Genomic DNA, 15,494 nt, shown 5'->3' with positions numbered 1-15,494 from the left:
CTTTCTATTCAACCTAAATAGTCCTCAAGACTGGAGAGATGTTTGCTGCTCCTTCCTGCCAGGCCCAATATTCGTGGAGTAGGAATGTCCTCAAGTATGTCAGGCAAAATCAGGAGTGAGTGAACACCCCATGGGGTTTTGGTGAACACTTTGGTGAGGAAGAATTTTCCACTGGAACACAGCAGGATATTATGAATAGGTCTGCCTCTGTGCAACCCAAACGTGGGACAGGATCAAGGCACTCTCAGATTAACAGGACCCCACCTCCTCACTTCTCTCTCTCCCCCAAAATCCCAGGGAATCCTTCTCTGATTTTATTCTCAGAACTATAAAGGAAAGAAAGAAAAGAAAACTATAAAGACTAGAAAGAAAAATCCCTAACCACACTGCCAGAGATTTCCTTCTTAAAACTATTGTAAGGGAAATCATGACTTCTGAATCCAGACTAGCCTGCCAAGATCTCAAAGACAAGCACCAGGATAGGTGAATTGTGGCAACCCAATATATAGGAACAGCATCACATCAGATTACATTCACAGCTCAGGCATTTTTGGCAGCAGTAAAAGCAGAAGGAATATACTTGAAATATGGAGAGACAGGACACTGGAGGAATGAGTGCCCTAAAACTTCCTCTTCATAACAGATCCTGATCCCCCTAAGAAAATTCGTATCCAGCGAAAGAAAAGTTTCCATTGGGAAAGATATTGTATCTCTGTATATGATAAGGATGGTAAGCCACTGGAGCCTTTAAACTTCACATGGGGCAGTGCTCAGCCAGGACAGTAAGAGGGACAACTACTCCCATAGAAGCCCTATGGGTGACCAGCATCTCAGAAGGCTCCCACCCAAAATTAACCATCACAATAGATCATGAGTCATTTTATTTTTTGACGATTTCCTGCCTTTTTTTTTTAGTATTTGGGGTTTGCATTTCCTTTTTCTTTTCTTTTTTTTCATCATTTTTTATTGATATATTTATTTACATTTCAAATGATTTCCCCTTTTCTGGACCCCCCACTCCCCAAAAGTCTCATCGGTCCCCTTCCCTCCCCCTGTTTTCCCACCCACCCCTTCACATTTCCCTGTTCTGATTTTGCTCTATACTGCTTCACTGAGTCTTTTCAGAACAAGGGGCCACTCCTCCATTCTTCTTGAACCTCATTTGAGGTGTGGATTATGTTTTGGGTATTCCAGTTTTCTAGGTTAATATCTACTTATTAGTGAGTGCATACCATGATTCATCTTTTGAGTCTGGGTTACCTCACTTAGTATGATATTCTCCAGCTCCATCCATTTGCCTAAGAATTTCATGAATTCATTGTTTCTAATGGCTGAATAGTACTCCATTGTGTAGATATGCCACATTTTTTGCATCCACTCTTCTGTTGAGGGATACCTGGGTTCTTTCCAACTTCTGGCAATTATAAATAGGGCTGCTATGAACATAGTAGAGCATGTATCCTTTTTACATGGTGGGGAATATTTTGGGTATATGCCCAGGAGTGGTATAGCAGGATCTTCTGGAAGTGAGGTGCCCAGTTTTTGGAGGAACCGCCAGACTGATTTCCAGAGTGGTTGTACCAATTTGCAACCCAACCAGCAGTGGAGGAGTGTTCCTCTTTCTCCACACCCTCTCCAACACCTGCTGTCTCCTGAGTTTTTAATCTTAGCCATTCTGACTGGTGTAAGGTGAAATCTCAGGGTTGTTTTGATTTGCATTTCCCTAATGACTAATGAAGTTGAGCATTTTTTTAAGGTGTTTCTCTGCCATCCGAAGTTCTTCAGGTGAGAATTCTTTGTTTAACTCTGTACCCCGTTTTTAATAGGGTTGTTTGGTTTTCTGGAGTCTAACTTCTTGAGTTCTTTATATATATTGGATATTAGCCCTCTATCTGATGTAGGATTGGTGGAGATCTTTTCCCAATTTGTTGGTTGCCGATTTGTCCTTTTGATGGTGTCCTTTGCCTTACAGAAACTTTGTAATTTTATGAGGTCCCATTTGTCAATTCTTGCTCTTAGAGCATATGCTATTGGTGTTCTGTTCAGAAACTTTCTCCCTGTACCGATGTCATCAAGGGTCTTCCCCAATTTCTTTTCTATTAGCTTCAGAGTGTCTGGCTTTATGTGGAGGTCCTTGATCCATTTGGATTTGAGCTTAGTACAAGGAGACAAGGATGGATCAATTCGCATTCTTCTGCATGCTGACCTCCAGTTGAACCAGCACCATTTGTTGAAAAGGCTATCTTTTTTCCATTGGATGTTTTCAGCCCCTTTGTTGAGGATCAAGTGGCCATAGGTGTGTGGGTTCATTTCTGGATCTTCAATCCTGTTCCATTGATCCTCCTGCCTGTCACTGTACCAATACCATGCAGTTTTTATCACTCTTGCTCTGTAGTATTGCTTGAGGTCAGGGATACTGATTCCTCCAGAATTTCTTTTGTTGTTGAGAATAGTTTTAGCTATCCTGGGTTTCTTGTTATTCCAGATGAATTTGATAATTGCTCTTTCTAACTCTGTGAAGAATTGAGTTGGGATTTTGATGGGTATTGCATTGAATCTATATTGCTTTTGGCAAAATGGCCATTTTAACTATATTGATCCTGCCGATCCATGAGCATGGGAGGTTTTCCCATTTTTTGAGGCCTTCTTCCATTTCCTTCTTCAGAGTCTTGAAGTTCTTGTCATACAGATCTTTCACATGTTTGGTAAGAGTCACCCCAAGGTACTTTATACTGTTTGTGGCTATTGTGAAGGGGGTCATTTCCCTAATTTCTTTCTCAGCCCTCTTATCCTTTGAGTATAGGAAGGCCACTGATTTGCTTGAGTTGATTTTATAACCTGCCACTTTGCTGAAGTTGTTTATCAGCTGTAGGAGCTCTCTAGTGGAGTTTTTTTGGGTCACTTAGGTAGACTATCAAAGATCCAACAAAGAAAGAAAACTTCAGACCAATCTCCCTTATGAACATCGGTGCAAAAATACTCAATAAAATTCTTGCCAACCGAATCCAAGAACACATCAAAAAGATCATCCACCATGATCAAGTAGGCTTTATCCCAGGGATGCAGGGTTGGTTCAATATACGGAAATCCATCAATGCAATCCACTACATAAACAAACTCAAAGAAAAAAACCACATGGTCATTTCATTGGATGCTGAAAAAGCATTTGATAAAATTCAGCATCCTTTCATGCTTAAAGTCTTGGAAAGAATAGGAATTCAAGGCCCATACCTAAACATAGTAAAAGCCATATACAGCAAACCGGTAGCCAGCGTCAAACTAAATGGAGAGAAACTTGAAGCAATCCCACTAAAATCATGGACTAGTCAGGGCTGCCCCCTTTCTCCTTATCTTTTCAATATTGTACTTGAGGTACTAGCTCAGGCAATTCGACAACATAAAGAGGTCAAAGGGATACAAATTGGAAAGGAAGAAGTCAAACTATCATTATTTGCAGATGACAGATCATGAGTCATTTAAGCACCTTATTGATATTGAAGCAGTCAAGGCAAATTAAAGACAACATGAGATCCCACATGAGTGGCAACTGATCCCTGGGCCCCAGTTCCTAGGCATAGGGGTTTCCTCTCACACACTCATTAACAAATAGGCCTACAGGTGGTATGACTCTGATGGAGGGCGTCTGATATACACCCTGGTAACTCAAGTAGCTACCAATCTTCTAGGGGGAAATATATTATGAGCCCTGGAGGTAGTGCTTACCACTCAACCAGAAATAGACCACATCAAGATGTAGCACATTACCAATAATGTTATACCCGAGGAGACCCTAAAAACCCTCCTCCAAATCATCCCTAATTCTAGGGGCCACTTTTAGATTTTATACTCTTTGTATTGTATTTACTGTATTGTATTGTATTGCATTGCATTGTATTGTATTGTATTGCACTGTTTTGTATTGATTGGCTCTTTAATGAAGCCATCTAGGTCCTAGAGTTGCCTCTATTAAGAGAGAAGCGTAATTGACCCAACAGTCAAAGAAAATGCAAAAGGCAAAAAGCTTGTAATCCAAAACATCCAGGAAATCCAGGACACAATGAGAAGACCAAACCTAAGGATTATAGGCATAGATGAGAGTGAAGATTTACAACTTAAATGGCCAGTAAATATCTTCAACAAAATGATAGAAGAAAACTTCCCTAACCTAAAAAGAGAGATGCCCATGTACATAGAAGTCTACAGAACCCCAAAGAGACTGGATCAGAACAGAAATTCCTGCTATCACATATTATCAAAACATCAAATATACTAAACAAAGAAAGAATATTAAAAGCAGTAAGGGAAGAAGGCCAAGTAACATATAAAGGAAGACCTATCAGAATTACACCAGACTTCTCACCAGAGACCATGAAAGCTAGAAGATCCTGGGCGGAGCTCATGCAGACTCTAAGAGAACACAAATGCCAGCAAACAGTACTATTCCCAGAAAAACTCTCAATCACCATAGATGGAGAAACCAAGATATTCCATGACAAAACCAAATTTACACAATATCTTTCCCCAAATCCAGCCCTACAAAGGATAATAGATGGAAAACACCAATACAAGGAGGGCAACTACACCTGAGATAAATCAAGACAGTAATCTTCTTCCAACAAACCCAAAAGAAGATAACCACTCAAACATGAAAATAGCATCAAAAATGACAGGAAAGAATAATCACTATTCCTTAATATCTCTTACCATCAATGCACTCAATTTTTCAATAAAAAGACATAGACTAATGGACTGGATATGTAAACATTTTGCTGTATAAAGGAAATGCACCTCAGTCTCAAAGATACAGTACCTTAGACTAAAAGGATGAAAAATAAATTTCCAAGCAAATGGTCCCAAGAAACAAGCTGGAGTAACCATCCTAATATAGGATAAAATTGACTTTCAACCCTAAGTCATCAAAAAAGACATAGAAGGACACTTGATAATCATCAAAGGAAAAATCCACCACGAAGAACTCTCAATTCTGAAGATCTATGCTCCAAATGCAAGGGCACTCTCATTTGTAAAAGAAACTTTACTAAAGCTCAAAGCACACTTGCACCTCACACAATAATTTTCGGTGACTTCAACACTCCACTCTCCTCAATGGACTGATTAGAGAAGCACAAACTAAAGAGAGATGCAATGAAATTAATTGAAGTTTTCGGAACAAAATGTATTTAACATATATCATATATATATGTCGAGAGAGAGAGAGAGAGAGCATTTATTCCTAAATCAAAATAATATACATTTTTCTCAGCACCTCATGCTCGCAAAACAGACTTCAACAGATGTAAGAACATAAAACTAATCCCACGCCCCCTAACAGATCACTATGGAAGAAGGATAGTCTTCAATAGCAATAAAAACAACAGAAAGCCCACATACACATGGAAACTTAGCAATACTCTACTCAATGATACCTTGGTCAAGGAAGAAATAAGGAAGGAAATCAAAGACTTTTTAGAATTCAATGAAAATGAAGGCACTGCATGCCCAAATTTATGGGACACAATGAAAGCAGTGCTAAGAGGAAAACTCATAGCTCTGAGTGCCTCCACAAAGAAGCTGGAGAGAGCATACACTAGAAGATTAACAGCACACCAGAAAACTGCAGAACAGAAAGAAACTAATACACCCAAGAGGAGTAGAAGACAGGAAATTATCAAACACGGGGATGAAATCAACCAAGTAGAAACAAAAAGAACTATACGAAAAATCAAGAAAACTAGGACCTAGCTCTTTGAGAAAATCAACAAGATAGATAAATCCTTAGTCAGCCTAACTAGGGGCACATAGACAATATCGAAATTAACAAAAGCAGAAATGAAAAGGGAGATATAACAAGCAAAGCTTAGGAAATTAAAAATGTCATCAAATCCTACTACAAAAGCCTATACTCAACATAACTGGAAATCTGAATGAAATGGGCAATTTACTACACAGATCCTATCTTAGTCAGGGTTTCTATTCCTGTACAAACATCATGACTAAGAAGCAACTTGGGGAGGAAAGGGTTTATTGAGCTTACACTTCCACGTTGCAGTTCATTACTAAAGGAAGTCAGGACTGGAACTCAAGCAGGTCAGGAAGCAGGAGCTGATGCAGAGGCCATGGAGGGATGTTTCTTACTGGCTTGCTTCCCCTGGCTTGCTCAGCCTGCACTCTTATAGAACCCAAGAGCACCAGCCGAAAGGTGGAACCACCCACAAGGGGCCCTCACCACTTGATCACTAATTGAGAAAATGCCCCACAGCTGGATCTCATGGAGACACTTTCCCAACTGAAACTCCTTTCTCTGTGATAACTTTAGCCTGTGTCAAGTTGACACACAAAACCAACCAGTACAATTGACCCCTTGTCAACTTGACACACAAACACATCACTATTAAGTCTCAACCCTTACTTTCTTATCATCCGCAAGATCTAAATTACTTTAAAATTCAAAGTCTTTTAAAAGTTCAGTCTTTTAACTGTGGGCTCCACTAAAATACTTTCTTCCTTCAAGAGGGAAACATATCAGGGCACAGTCACAACCAAAAGCAAAACTCAACTCCAAATGTCCAATGTCTGGAATCCAACTCACGATCTTCTGGGCTCCTCCAAGGGCTTGGGTCACTCCTTCAGTCGTGCCCTTTGTAGAACACAGCTTGTCTTCTAGGCTCCAGCTGCCTGTACTCCACTGCTGCTGCTGTTCTTGGTGGTCATCACATGGTACTGGCATCTCCAAAACGCTGCTATCTTCCACTGTAATTAGGCTTCACCAATAGCCTCTCATAGGCTCTCTTCATGGTGACAAGCCTCTGCTCCTATGCATGACCCCTTCAAGTCCTGGGCCATCAATTGCAACTGAGGCTGCACCTTCACCAATGGCATTCCGTGGCCTCTCACTGTGCCAAGAGCCTCAGCAGCTCTTCATGACCCCTTCATGCCTTCAAAACCAGTACCATCTGGGTGACTCTTACACAGTACCAAGTCCAGCCACAGCACAAAATACAACTGTGGCTATCTCTGGAACACACTCACTGTGTTCTCAGAAAACACTTCCAAGAAGATTTCATCTCAGTGATGCTGCTCTCTTCTTAATCACTGCTAATTTCTTAGCTCCAGCTAACCAGCATCAATAGTCCCAGTAACACAAAGGTTTGCTTTAGTGGTTCTCGTATCTTGTTACTTACAACTGATTCTTCAGCCCCAGCCAACCAAAACCACAGAATCTTCACAATCAAAACATGGCCACTTTAAGAGTCTTTAATCTTTCCTCTGAAATTTCACAAGCCAGGCCTCCATCTTCTGCACTGTTTGTAACATTGTCTTCCAAGCTCCTACAGAACTTTCCACAGCTTTTCTAGCTCAAAGTTCCAAAGTCCTTCCACAATCCTCCCCAAAACATGGTCAGGGTGTCACAGGAATACCCCACTACACTGGTACAAATTTTTCTTAGTCAGGGTTTCTATTCCTGCACAAACATCATGACCAAGAAGCAAGTTGGGGAGGAAAGGGTTTATTGAGGTAACACTTCCACGTTGCAGTTCATCACTAAAGGAAGTCAGGACTGGAACTCAAGCAGGTCAGGAAGCAGGAGCTGATGCAGAGGCCATGGAGGGATGTTTCTTACTGGCTTGCTTCCCCTTGCTTGTTCAGCCTGCTCTCTTACAGAACCCAAGAGCACCAGCCCAAAGGTGGAACCACCCACAAGGGGCCCTCCCCACTTGATCACTAATTGAGAAAATGCCCCACAGCTAGATCTCATGGAGGCATTTCCCCAACTGAAACTCCTTTCTCTGTGATAACTCCAGCCTGTTTCAAGTTGACACACAAATCCAGCCAGTACAGATACCAAATTCCAAAGTTAAATCAGGATCAGATAGACCATCTAAACAGTCCCATAACCCCTAAAGAAATAAAAGGGGTCATAGAAAGTCTCCCAACCAAAGAAAGCATAGGACCAGATGGCTTCAGTGCAGAATTCTATCAGACCTTCAAAGAAGACCTAACACCAATATTCTTCAAACTATTCCACAAAGTAGAAACAGGAGGTACACTACCCAACATGTTCTATGAAGGCAAAATTTCGCTAATACCAAACCAAGCAACGTTCCCACAAAGAAATACAACTTCAGACCAATTTTCCTTATGAATATCAATGTAAAAATACTCAATAAAATTCTTGCCAACCGAATCCAAGAACACATCAAAGCGATCATCCACCATGATTAAGTAGACATCATCCCAGGAATGCAGGGATGCTTCAATATATAAAAATCTATTAATGTAATCCACTACACAAACAAATTCAAAGAAAAAAACAGATGGCTATTTCATTAGATGCTGAAATAGCATTTGACAAAATTCAGCATCTTTTCAGGTTAAAGTTCTTAGAAAGAATAGGAATTCTAGATCCATACCTAAACATATTAAAAGCAATATACAGCAAACCGGTAGCCAACATCAAACTAAATGGAGTGAAACTTGAAGCAATCCCACTAAAATCAGGGACTAGACAAGGCTGCCCTCTCTCTCCATGTTTATTCAATATAGTACTTGAAGTTCTAGCTAGAGCAATAAGACCACAACAGGCGTTCAAATGGATATAAATTGGAAAGGAAAAACTCAAATTATCACTATTTGCAGATAATATGATAGTATATTAAGGACAAAAAAACAACAAAAAACAAAAAACAAAAAAACAAAACAAAACAAAACAAAAACCTCCACCAGAGAACTCCTAGAGCTGATAAACAAATTCAGCACAGTGGGCAGATAGAAAATTAACTCAAGCAAATCTGTAGTCTTCCTATACTCAAAGGATAACCAGCCTGAAAAAGAAATTAGGGAAATGACCCCCTTCACAATAGTCACAAACAATATAAAGTATCTTCGTGTGACTCTAACCAAACAAGTGAAAGATCTGTATGACAAGAACTTCAAGTCTCTGAAGAAAGTAATTGAAGAAGACCTCAGAAGATGGAAAGATCTCCCATGCTTGTGGATTGGCAGGATTAATATAGTAAAAATGGTCATCTTGCCAAAAGCAATATATACATTCAATGGAATCCCCATCAAAATTCCAACTCAATTTTTCATAGAATTAGAAAGAGAAATTATCAAATTCATCTGAAATATCAAAAAAAAACAGGATAGCTAAAACTATTCTCAACAGTCAAAGAAATTTTGGGGAAATCAGTTTTCCAAGACCTGAAGCAGTACTACCGAGCAATAGTGCTAAAAACTGCATGGTATTGGTACAGTGACAGACAGGTAACTCAATGAAATAGAATTGAAGACACAGAAATGTACCCATACACCTATGGTCAATTGTTATTGACAAAGGAGCTAAAACCATGTGGTGGAAAAAAATAGCCTTTTCAATAAATGGTGCTGGTTCAACTGGCAGTTAGTATGCAGAAGAATTCAAATCGATCCATTCTTATCTCCTTATACTAAGTTCAAGTCCAAGTCCAAGTGGATCAAGGACTTATACATAAAACCAGACAGACTGAAACTACTAGAAAAGAAACTGGGGAAGAGCCTTGAGCACATAGGCACTGGGGAAAATTTCCTGAAGAGAACACCAATAGCTTATGTTCTAAGATCAAGAATTAACAAATGGGACCTCATAAAATTACAAGTTTCTTTAAAGTAAAGAACACTGTCAAAAGGACAAAACGGCAACCAACAAATTGCAAAAGATCTTTATCAACCCTACGTCCAACAGAAGACTTATATCCAATATATACAAAGAACTCAAAAGTTAGATCCCAGAGAGCAAAATAACCCTATTAAAAATGGGGTACAGATCTAACCAAATAATTTTCACCTGAGGAATATCGAATGGCTGAGAAGTACCTAAAGAAATGTTCAACATCCTTAGTCTTCAAGAATATTGAAATCAAAACAACCCTGAGATTTAACCTCACACCAGTCAGAATGGCTAAGGTCAAAAACTCAGGAGATAGCAGGTGCTAGCGAGGATGTGGAGAAAGAGGAACACTCCTCCACTGCTGGTGAGGTTGCAAGCTGGTACAACCATTTTGGAAATCAGTCTGCCTGTTCCTCAGAAAACTGGGCATGATATTATGGGAGGACCTTGTTATACCACTCCTGGGCATATACCCAGAGGATTCCCCAGCATGTAACAAGGGCATATGCTCCACTATGTTCATAGCAGTCCTATTTATAATAGCCAGAAGCTGGAAAGAACCCAGATGTCCCTCAGCAGAGGAATGGATACAGAAAATGTGGTATATTTACACAATGCAATACTACCCAACTATTAAAAACAATGAATTCATGAAATTCTTAGTCAAATGGGTGGAACAGGAAAATATCATCCTAACTGAGGTAACCTAATCAGAAAAGAACCCACATGGTAATGCACTCACTTATAATTGGATATTAGCCCAGAAGTTTGGAATACCCAAGATATCATTCACATATAAAATGATGCCCAGAGAAGGAAGAACAAAGTGTGGATACTCTGGTCCTTCTTAGATGGGGGAACAAAATACCCATAGAAGGAGATACAGAGACGAAATGTGGAGCAGTGCGAGAGAAAGACCATCCAGAGACTACCCTATTTAGTAATCTATCTCATATACCGTTATAAAATCCAGACACAAATTACCACAAGTACTTGCTGACTGGAGCTGGATATAGCTGTTACCTGGGAGGCTCTGCTAGTGCATGACAAATGCAGAGGGGGACACTCCCATCTATCCATTGAACTGAGCACAGGTTCCCCAATGGGTGAGCTAGAGAAAGGACCCAGGGAGCTGAAGGGCTTTGTAGTGCCATAGGAGGAATTATGATATGAACCACCCAGTACTCCCAGAGCTTCCAGGGACAAAACCATCAATCAGATAGTACACATGGTGTTACCCATGGCTCCAGATGCACAGGCAGCTGGGGATGGCCTTGTTGGACATCAAAGGGAGGAGAGGCCCCTGGTCCTGTAAAGGGTTGATACAGCAATGTAGAGGAATACCAGGGCAAGGAAGCAGAAGGTGGTTGATTGGGGAACAAGGGGAGGGGAGATGTCTTATGAGACTTTCAGGGGGTGATGACCAGGAACTGGGAAATCATTTGAAATGTAAATAAAGAATATATCTAATAAAAATAAACAAACCAAAAAAGAAAATAACAAATACATTATCAGCATATGCATGTAAATACAATAGAAGAAAATGTGCATTTCTTTGAAAATGTGCTTCACACATAACAGGTAAATTAACCTTGGAAACATTAAAGTGTACCTGACATCGAAGTCATTGAAGATAATCACTATTTTAGGAGAATAAAGGCCGTGATATTCAAGAAAGGAACATAGCTATCCATCATTTTGTGTATACAATTTGGGATTAGATGATAAAAATGATTTCTACAATTATTTAGTTACTATGTAAATTTATAGGCAATTATGTACATCTCCTTTTGTTCAGTAAGCTTATAGTATTTTGAGATTCACCCATTTTGCAAAATGATACCACTGAGTCTTTTTATTAGTCTTTATGCTTTTAATGAATGGTTTTATGTACTTTTACAAGTGATTATTTTAACAGTGTTAATGAAAGATTATGTGAGGAAATTAGATTCTAATGTTGGCCTTACATGTGTAGAATATCCAAAATATTCTTGAATGCAAAGCATAACTTCATTGAGAAATGCTTCTCAATGTTAGGAGTTATGTTTATAGTTGTGGTGCCAAAAGGTGTCCACTCAATGCATCTCAAATGCAAAATGAGAAGGGGACACAGTAGAGCAGATGGTGATATGAAAATCTTTTAGTCAAGTTCCTGTCCACTGTTTTCATCATCTTCATCATCCATTTTTTGCATAATCATTTCATGATGTTTTAATACACTTGGTATAGGAGTATTAACAGAATTGTAATCCCATCCCTTTTTCATAAAAAACTTTTGGAGTATTACTGGCATATTGTAGCCTTTTTGTATAATGAAATCCTTAAAGGCAATTGTTCCATAGAGATTTTCAAGTATATCTGGTTTGCACACTGTTTTACCTTCAACCTCAAGCAAGCTCTTAGGTTCATTTAAAGGCTCTTTTGTGGCCTGTGTTTTCAATTGCTTCAGTTTCTGGTGTGATGGTCCATATTTAAACTTCTCCTTGGTGGACATAGAAAGATCATGTGGCTTTTGGACATTGATCTCAAATTTTGGTATCTGTTTGGACAATTTGATTCCCTTTTCTCTGGTTAATCCTCTGAAGTACTTGAGCTTAGAAGGAAGATAACTGTTTATCTTGTCTGAGAATTCATCATAAGTGGATTGGTTAGCATAGTCCATGTCAAATTGTTGCAACACATCCAAGTTTTCCAGTGCTTCATTCCATTGGTATTTATTATCACCCCCACTTCGTGTGCATCGATAATTAAGAGAATCAAGCAAATTCTGATTCTTGGTTGTGTGTGTAGGAAGAAAATTTTTTCGATCCAACTTGGAATTTTCAAGGGGTGGCAGGTTGACTCTTCTGTGAAGGTTCTTCCCATGCTTGATATTCTTATTTGCTTTCATGTGATTTTCGATGGGAGGCCACTTATTCAGATTTTGGTCACATTTTGGCTGCTCCTTCAAATGTATGACATAGTCTTCAGCATCATCTTCCATCTGTGACAAGTGATCCAGCTTGTATTGTGTCTTTCTGATTCCTTGCTGACCCATTGAAATTGTGCTAAACAATCCCAAATCCTTGGGCAGCTTTCCTTGGCTCATTGTGTTAGCAGTACTGGGTACTTTATGACAAATTCTGGGGAAAACAGTCCGTCGGGTGGTTTGTGAAAGATTCTCTTCATGTGGCTCATAATCTGTAGTAAAGTCATCCAGTTCTTCCTGAGAAAACTGCTGGTGATGGTCCTCCATGAAAGGAGCAGATATCTGCTGTTCTGTCTTGTGCTTCAAGACACGCTTGTTCTTGGGTAATCGAGGAGGCTGGTTCTCCTCCGGCAGCCTCTGGTCCCCCATGATAGCTATGGCTCTGAGGCCTCTATTCCAGAATAGGTTATTGTTTTCAAGAAGATGCTTGGTTGCTAGGAAACTAGACATTCTACATTGATGAACAAGATGTACCACAGTTCCTTCTCTTCTATTCTTCAAACACTTGTATAAAATAATCATTAATGATAGACTGGCCTCTTAAACCCACCAGAAGATTAGGAGAATTTCAATTCTTCCACATATTCGTAACATGAGGTATGGTTAGACTTTTCAATTGGGAAAATTCTAACGTTGGGGCAGTAGTATCACATCATGTTTTTCATTTGCTTTTTTATGTGGCCAATGTTGTTGCACAGGTCCATATGCTGACTTGTCATCTATATATTTTCACTGGCTTATCATGTGTTCAACTTCTGTACCCTGTTTAGTTTGTAGTGATTTTAAGACATATTTTATTGAATTTTGACAATTGTTTGTATTCTGGATTGAATTCCATTATCAAATATGCCACTTGTGAAAAATTTTGGTCCCCAGCATTTGTCTTCTCATCAATCTGTTTCAAAGAACAGAGTATCAAATTTGATTATGGTCCCTTCAGCTAATTTAGTCTTTAATAAAGCATTGTTTAAAAATGACATCTAGATTTTATTCTTTGCAATGCTTATAAAATTTTTGTTTTTTATGTGTAGGATTTATTTCTAGGTTTGGTCAGGTATCTAGTGAAGTTTAATATTTTTGGATCATGAATATAATTAATATTTTCTTAAATATTTTACCTATGGTTGCATAATATTTGAAAAGCTTTTGTGAAAAGATGTAAGATGTTATTCACAGATTCTACTTTTGTCTTTTACCAAATGCTAGTTATCTGAATATTCTTTCAGAAACCATATTTTTTGCTTGCTTGTTTGTTGCTAATTTCTTTGTTTCTCTTTATAGCAAAAATTCTGCTGTATAAATTAACAAATAGTCTTGAAATGGTGCTGTTTATTCATCAAACGGATGTTATTGTTCCCAAAGTTTCTATTGTTGTATATGCTGGAAACTTTGAAGTTTTGTGAAAACTGTTAGCACTGCTTACTTAATGTCTGAGAATGATCCCATTTTGCTTTTGATGATAGTTCTGTGGATTACATAGACTGATGAGGATAATTAATATCTTGTTTTGGATATTCTGACCTATGAAACAGGTATATCTATTTCCATTCTTTTATATGCTTTTTACTTTTGTCAGCATTATTATACCATTTTGTCATATATCTGTCTCTTATTTTTCCTCTAGATTTTCCTTAAATGTGTCACATGTGTGGAACAAGTTGTATTGAGAATGTGTTTTGATGGAGGGAAAAGGTATCCCATTGAAGCTCATATTTGCGAGCGATGAAATTTTCCTGTGTGTACGGAGATCATGGCGTCATCTGACTATATAGCCCAAACAGGAATGAAACTCTGTATGTAGATTAATCTGGCCTTAAGTTTCATAATGTATGTAGTGTGTCCTTCTGGACATCCTGTTTGAGCTTTGGCTTAGAACTACATTTTTAATTGGTGCTAAACTTTGGATTATTATTATTATTATTATTATTAATGTTAGTAGTAGTAGTAGTGCTTTGAGCAAGTGACTCCACTGGTTTCAGACTTGTAGTGATTTTGGTGGGCAGTTGATAATACTCTTTATTTTGTTTCTTTATATTCAAGCTATTTTTTTTCTCTGGATGGCCAAGCATTGTGTGGATACCATGATATATGACATTTCCACATATTTTTTTTTTCTGGATCAAGTTACTTATCTAATTACCTTTAACTTAGTGACAACACTGGTATCACCATTTATTCCTCTTTCTTGAACTTTTGCAGAAAATCAACAAATAACTCGAGTCATTCATAGGGTTCTATACATTTGTTTTCTGTTTTAATAAGGATTAATCTCTGATGCCTGGTAATCAGTGGTTGCAAACTATTGCCTTATACATTTACACCATTTTTTGTTGCATTCAAGAAGAAATATTGTCCCAACCTGCAGGACAGCCAACAGGTTTCCTTAAGCCACCTAGAAGAAAGGCGATGGGGCGACAAGACAATAGAGAGAGGCCGGACAGCAAGTCTAATCCAGATCAAGCTGTCAAACTTTAATTTTTACACAAGTCAATATAAAGGGAAGCATACAAGGTTTGGGAGGGGTAAAGGGGGAACAATCTCAGGGTGTTGGCATCATTTCTAAGAAACAGTTTCTCATAATTTCTGGTAAAGCTATTTATTGCTGCTGGAATTCTGGCATGATAAAAGGGGGGTCATGAGGCAGTGAAGTGGAAAGAGGTTGCTATAGTAACCTATCTAGAGATGAACTTCAAAAGGAGGGGGTTTTGAGATTTACATAGGAATAGTTCCTGGCATGGAGATCTAAGTGAGAATGACTCCTGGTATCGAGGTCTCCTGGCATTGAGAGCCAGGTGGGGATGGCTCCTGGTATGGAGAGTTCTTGGCATTGAGGTCTAAGTGAGAATGGCTCCTGGCAAAATATAATCTATTTTAGCTGTT

General features: G+C 38.8%; 1 protein-coding gene across 1 annotated transcript; it reads right to left on the bottom strand.

Moving 5' to 3' along the window:
* Positions 1-11,786: 11,786 nt before the first annotated feature.
* LOC127674439 (putative protein FAM47D) lies at positions 11,787-12,983 on the bottom strand. Its single transcript, XM_052170227.1, has one exon. It carries the CDS (start codon positions 12,981-12,983, stop codon positions 11,787-11,789), a length of 1,197 nt encoding a protein of 398 aa, XP_052026187.1.
* Between the last annotated feature and the right edge of the window lie 2,511 nt (positions 12,984-15,494).

Source organism: Apodemus sylvaticus, chromosome X (assembly GCF_947179515.1).
Source record: "Apodemus sylvaticus chromosome X, mApoSyl1.1, whole genome shotgun sequence".
NCBI classification, from domain to species: Eukaryota; Metazoa; Chordata; class Mammalia; order Rodentia; family Muridae; genus Apodemus; species Apodemus sylvaticus.
This window is presented reverse-complemented; position numbering and strand designations above follow the sequence as displayed.

Bases quoted from the DNA above. Each gene is read 5' to 3' on its own strand.
- LOC127674439 (XM_052170227.1), bottom strand. From the start codon at position 12,983: ATGGGGGACCAGAGGCTGCCGGAGGAGAACCAGCCTCCTCGATTACCC.